Genomic DNA, 6133 nt, shown 5'->3' on the forward strand with positions numbered 1-6133 from the left:
CATATTATACACAATTTAAAAAGACAATAATTTGGTTGTACACAACAGAAAACATGAAAAAATTTTAGGAACGTAAAAAAAATTCTTTATTGAATTTCACTTTAATTTTTTTCTTCATATTCAATATGAATAAACAAACATTTCAAAACCTTAATAGAATGCTGGGGCATCCTTCCTCAAAAACACGGAGACAAGGTTAAGAAACACAAGAAGAAACTCCCCCAAACTCCTCAGTGCTCATTGGGAAGATAAAAATWTCCGATGTCAATTGAGTCTTAGATTTCATGAGTACTACAATCAAGTTGCCAAAATTTTATTGAATAATGAAAAAAATAAGACTTCAAGGGTTTGCTTAAATAAAGTTTAAATTTCTTACCCCACCACTGAAATAAACTACAATAACTACTGGCTGCCAGAGCAAAACAGTTGAAGTTTCCAGTAAAAATCTTTTTCATTGTACTGAGGAGGCAGCAGCTCTTTTTAAGGCATTTATGAATTTAAAGACTATAACACTAATCTCAGATTTATATTTGACGTTATGGGTTTTACCGCTTTTAAAGTGGAATGTAGATTAGTGATGTGCCTTGATTTAATTATTTAAAGTCTGTTTTTAAATGGGGCTTTAGTTTTTAAAACTGTCATGCATYACTCAAAATAAATTAGGCGTTTACAGTGGTTGGAGCAATTGGGATTAAAGCTGTTCACAGTCATCCCAGTCTGGGCCCTAGCTGGAAGGCGATATTGTAAATTTATTGCAGTATATTAGTTTGTGTATAGGCCAGTACTCAGAGGAGCTAACTGACTTGCTTTAGAAATTTTCTCTGGGTCGTCTGGATATAAACTCARAACAATGAATAAATTCGARCTGCAACTTAAGTTTCATTTTACAGCTGTTAACTTTATCTCATTGCCTGTGTTTACATCGACGAAACCCGAAGCTGAAACGTCACAGCTGTGATTCCACAGATGCAGACGATCACTTCGTGATCAGTCTTCTCTTTCGGCTGTTTGTTCAGTCAGGAGCTGCGCTGCGTCTGCTCGTTGGCGGACCCTTTGAGGAACAGTAAGTGGACTTTTGGGGCGCCGAGTGAAAAAGCTTCATGAGATCCTGGAATCGAAAGCGCACCTGGAGRAAAACAAAACAAAAACAACTCAGCTCAGGACGTAACAAGATGAACACGTAAGCCCCGCCCACTCTCACCTGTTGGACAGTCTTATTCCCCAGCTGAGAGGACACTTGTCTGAACGTTTTCCTGGTGGCTCCTCTCTGCTGACAGGCTGTCAGGATGATGCGATCAGCCTCACTGAAAAAAGGAAGATCAGTTTGCTTTAAACTTTCTAGACACCTTTCAGTTCTTTTTAAAAGGTTTTATCTCATGTTTGTGTTTCTTTTTTTATTTACAATAACTTTGTTTGATTTTATTACAACAATCTTCATCTTTTTTGCTTTTTAGTTAAGATGCTATAAAAGAAAATTACACAAAACGAGTGTAACGAGAGTTACAGTGAATATGGTTGATGTGTTATACAAAAAATAAAAGGTTTTTCTGTTTTTATTGCCAATATTTGTCCTTTTGCAAAATAACAATGAGACAGCTTACATACTCTATAAGCATCAAAAGTAGTGAAAAGTAAAATAAAAGATAAAAACTCTGACCGTGTCCAGACGACGACCTTCTTGCCATTGGACGTCACYGTGATGTTTTTGGCACAAACAGCGTGTTGCTCGTCCTCATTGTCACTTCCTGTGTGAGCAGGAAGTGATCCTCTGTTCTCGTCACGAGGGTTCTGGGAAGTGGAGTCCACGTTTGTGTTCTCGGAGCCGGTTGCCTCAGGTGAGGAGCGTGTGTGGAGCTGCTGGAAGAACTCTTGGACCTCTTCCTGCAGGTCTGGGTGCTGCTTGAGCAGAGACGAGACCTGAGAGCAGAAACCAGTAGAAAAAGAAAAAAAAAAAAGCTTCAAAAACTATTGAATAAATCAGTTTCCTGTGTAAATCACTGTTTTGAATTTGTGTCATTATAAAAAAAACGCAACAATCTTGATTTTATTTCTAGCGATACCTTGTCAATGTCTTCTGATGAGGGGGCGGAGCTTCCCTGCAGCACAGAAACCACTTCCTGGTAGAGTAAGGAGTTCTCTCCCAGGTTCCGCCCCAGTCGCCTGAGAAATCTTCTGCTGCGTTCAAACAACCGCTGCTCCAACAGCTGACAGAGAAGAAGATTTACATTTGGTACCCGAGTTAAATCACCCGGAGTCACTGTGATGCAAGAGAAGCGCCACCCACCAGTCCACATCCACGAGCCTGTCTGCGGTTCAGGAAGGCAGCGAAGTCTTTGAGCAGCTGAGGCCACGGCTGCAGGACAGAACTCAGTCTCCTGTACAACACCTCCGGGGTCCCTGATGCCCCYGAAGGCCCTGCCGCTGAAAAATCCTCCAGCATCTGCAACAGCTGCTCGGAAAGGCCTGAGCACTCCTTCACCGCTTCGCATACCTGCACAGGAAACACAAAGTAACACTGAGGGAACATCTGGACTGATGCGGAAAAAATAAACATCACTTTTGGACAGGAAACGGGAAGGTTGGACACTGTGGGAACACAAGATAAATCATCCTAACATGAAACCTTTTTTGTTTTAAGAAAGCAATTTGATTTTAACATATTTAAAGTGGCAATATCATGTRAAATCAACTGTTTTGAGCAACAACTAGCAAACAACTGGTGAAACCGCACATTTGCTGAGCTCGTAATACTTCTCAGTTCAGTCCKTTTTGGGATTAAACATGCCTTTGAGAAAACGTATTTTAAAGATGCCAAAGACGACACGGTTCTTAAGAAACGGTTTGATTTAATTTTTGGAAGTAACCCTCCAAATATTTTTTTTAATATATATTTTTAAGTATTTGTGTGAGTCACTTTATGGATGACAGCTTTCTGAACAAAAGGGAATTTAACAGAGGACTAATAACAAGATTATCACTAAAAGACGATGCAATTCCAACACACAGAAGTACGCAAACACCGTTGTCGTCTGCCCAGGTAAGCTGAAAAACAGCCAAACYGGTTCTTATTCTTTTTATTCCGCCACTTTCGTCGGCTTTTTGGAGGCCATCTTTTTAAAGTTTTACAGTGAACCTGGCTTCAGTGAAAGACCCACTCTGCTCTGCTTTAATTAGATAAATGTTTTGTTTTGTTAGTGTCTGGTTTAGGGTTAAACTTCACAGTAGTATCTGAGAGTTAGGTACAGAACATCTGTGTATCATTATGCGTACAGGTCAATCTGAAAAACAGTATTTATAGCTGCTGGAAGTAATAATGTAAATTGAAAAGGTTATCATTCTTAACTYATATTATAATCTGTGCTCTTTAGTTGGATTGCACCACATYTTAGTAATAAATAAATTRGCTTAACATTGACRTGTGCATGTGAKGATATCTTACCAAKATAAARGTACTTTCCGGGTCYGACAGTAAGGTTCAGTTGTATCCTGAGTTGCCATTTTCCAAAATYGATATTAAATGACGCTGCTTTTTTAATGATTGTTTTTACAACAAAACAGGCTACAGAGTTCCCGGTTATAAACGGCATGCAGMTGTTGGGATGACGTGCAGAAACGGGCGTGACAGAAGCRGTAGGAGGTTCTTAAAGAGACAGAGGTCAATTTCAAGGCGTTTAGAAATGACTGTGATGTGGTCAAGTTTATTTTTGATTTATACATATAAACAGCATTTTCATAACAACTGAAGGTGTCAAGTATATACCTGAGAAACACATAATATTGGCCCTTTAAGGAATGTAAGATTTCATTATAATTTTATAAAAAGCATAAATAATTAAAAGAATGTTTTTGAAAGCTTCAGAAAACTGCTTTTAACAAGTTTACATGTTTTTTTTTGGAAGTCCTATTTTGAGGTGAAGGCCCAAAATTAAATTAAGCAGAATGAAAACAACTAACTTTTAAATGTAGGAAAGCAAATAATGAACCATGATGCTTGAAGTTTAACTACTGTGGTCTTACTCTGTGAAGATAGTCCTGAGCAAACATCACGTCCTCCAACTCTCTTTGACTAACTTCTTCATCTTCAGTTTCATCTGATGACATCTGCTCCTAAAAACACAGATTTCATTTTTAGTTTACAGTTAGCACAAGTCAGGGTTTTCACTCCCGGTTAATGCGTTGATCGATTTTGATTATAAACCACTTCTTGTTTTGTGTTTCTGAATGATTAAACATATATATTTGACCTGCAGCTGGATGACAGATGCTCTGGATTCATCTGAAGACGTCCCCTCATCATCTTTCTCTGATACTGCCTTAGACGGGATCACCGTCACATCTTCTTCACGTTCTGACTCCGCCTCCTTTAGATCAGATAGGTCATCCTCGCTGGCGACACTTCCTGCCGCGCTGGGTGAGGATTCAGACAGAGCCAGGAGGAGGTCACTCTCCTCCTCCACTTCTTCTTCCCTCTCCTCTTCGTCATTAACCCTGGTGGCTTCGTCGCTCGTTTCCTGAAAGGAGGCGGGGCCTTCAGGAGAAACGGGGGCTTGGCTCTCGCTCGTCCTCATTCCTCGTTCAGCTGACAGCTTCCTCCTCCTCAGGCCGGCCAGCGTCTGACAGTGCCGTCTGATGTGCTCAATAGTGCCCATACTTTTGTCCGCTTTGGTCAGGAGGAGGAGCTGCAGGAGGGCTCGAGGAGGACTTAGCGATTGTGGAGGAGAAGAAGAAGAAGGGGAGGGAGCGTCGGGCGGAGCCTCGGAGACAGACGAGGAGYCACGAGGAGGAGAGGGGACGGGCTGCTGTAGGAGGACGAACCCCATCCGTTTAAAGTCCAGGTTTGTGGGGAGGCGAGGCGGGTATCTGGTCCCAGGTGGGAAGCTGTAGGTGTCCAGGGCGGAGCGCACGAAGGCCAGGTGACTGTGACGCACCTTAGCTCTCCTGCAGGAGGGCGGGGCTTCTGGGGCAGGGCCAGAYGGGTTGTTGAAGTGCTTGATGGTCGGATAGATGATGGGGAGGCTTCGCTGGGAGGAAAAACAAAACATTTTGATTTTGTTGAGACTTCAGAAYGGTGTACTTTCGCAAACAGTTTTTTGTACTCCAGACTTTTTATCTACTGCAAATTACAAAAAAAAAATACCAACAACGGTTTGGTGACAAACAGAAAATTACAAAATAAGCTGCCACACAAAGTGGGGGAGACATTTGCAGTGATGATGTATGTTTTGTCGTACCACGAGCCACAGAGGCAGGACGAGCTGCTCTCGCTCCACAGGTGGTCGTCTCACCGCTGGATCCACGTGACGACAGGCCACTGGCATCGACCGCACCACCTGCTGGTACCTGTAGGCCTGCAGAGGTCCCCGAGTCAAACACCTGGAGCTCAGACAGCTGTCAATCAACCGGCAGTGCGTTTGATCGRCATACCTTGACAATGTTGTCGGGTGTACCGGGTCTGCAGCACTGCAGGATTCTCCGTCGGACCTGTACCACGGTTTTCCTCAGCAGAAACTGAGATACGAGCTTGGGTGGGTCAGATGCCCCCTCCATGTTCCTGAGGCCCAGAACCAGCAGACTGATAAAACAAAGAGACGAATGTTTAAATCTGGTCACACTTCGTATATAGATATATTTTTCATGTGTTACCAGTCCTCAGCTGCAGTGAAAGCCGCCGTCCTGCGGGGGCAGTACATGGCAGGGTCGAGGCTGGCACAGGGCAGCAGCTCCGGGTACAGGAAGACTGGACGAGTGGCTAATAACCAGGCCAGCTCAGCGGGCATGACGGGGAAGCAGCGCACTGACAGGACAAAAACAGGAAGACAAGACAGCATTTATGACATCATCACATTGATCTCTTTACTTAAATCTGAGAAAAAAACAAAAATTTGCCAATAAAACTAAATAAAGCTTTGTCTTTATGACTTTAACATATATTTACTCAGAGTCACACAAATATGTGACCCATCACACTGAAACGAGGATTAGTTCAAAAGTGGTATATGGAGAAATATGCAAATATAGTGTTTTGGTTAAAACGTTTGCACAAATTGCATTTTGTCAAAACATAATGAATAAATGCCTTATGAACTGTCTGAAATATAATCATAAAACAAAAATTATGAAGCACTTTTTGAGC

The 6133-nt window shown here is 42.1% G+C and overlaps 3 protein-coding genes across 3 annotated transcripts in view; all 3 read right to left on the bottom strand.

The window, feature by feature from the left end:
- The window catches only part of LOC106527529 (C2 calcium-dependent domain-containing protein 4C), a 20604-nt gene that overhangs the window by 6053 nt on the left and 8418 nt on the right, over positions 1–6133 (bottom strand). The window contains exon 3 of the mRNA XM_014022445.1: positions 4787–4792. The gene's annotated coding sequence lies outside the window, so the exon portion shown is untranslated. The remainder of the gene's footprint in view (positions 1–4786; positions 4793–6133) is intronic.
- On the bottom strand, positions 73–4792 carry LOC106527528 (GON-4-like protein). Its single transcript, XM_014022444.1, has 7 exons — positions 4245–4792; positions 4018–4107; positions 2285–2491; positions 2061–2204; positions 1658–1917; positions 1202–1304; positions 73–1126 (listed from the first exon to the last, which is right to left on the bottom strand). The coding sequence occupies exons 1-7, from the start codon at positions 4647–4649 to the stop codon at positions 1013–1015; spliced, it is 1323 nt and encodes a 440-aa protein (XP_013877898.1). The 5' UTR covers positions 4650–4792; the 3' UTR covers positions 73–1012.
- The window catches only part of LOC106527517 (GON-4-like protein), a gene marked incomplete in the record, with an annotated part of 7245 nt that continues 5778 nt past the window's right edge, over positions 4667–6133 (bottom strand). Inside the window, 5 exon segments of the mRNA XM_014022433.1 lie at positions 4667–4679; positions 4768–5021; positions 5232–5348; positions 5425–5572; positions 5644–5794. Of these exon segments, the coding sequence (XP_013877887.1) occupies positions 4667–4679; positions 4768–5021; positions 5232–5348; positions 5425–5572; positions 5644–5794 (683 nt within the window).

Source organism: Austrofundulus limnaeus, unplaced genomic scaffold (genome assembly GCF_001266775.1).
Source record: "Austrofundulus limnaeus strain Quisiro unplaced genomic scaffold, Austrofundulus_limnaeus-1.0 Scaffold330, whole genome shotgun sequence".
Taxonomy (NCBI): Eukaryota; Metazoa; Chordata; class Actinopteri; order Cyprinodontiformes; family Rivulidae; genus Austrofundulus; species Austrofundulus limnaeus.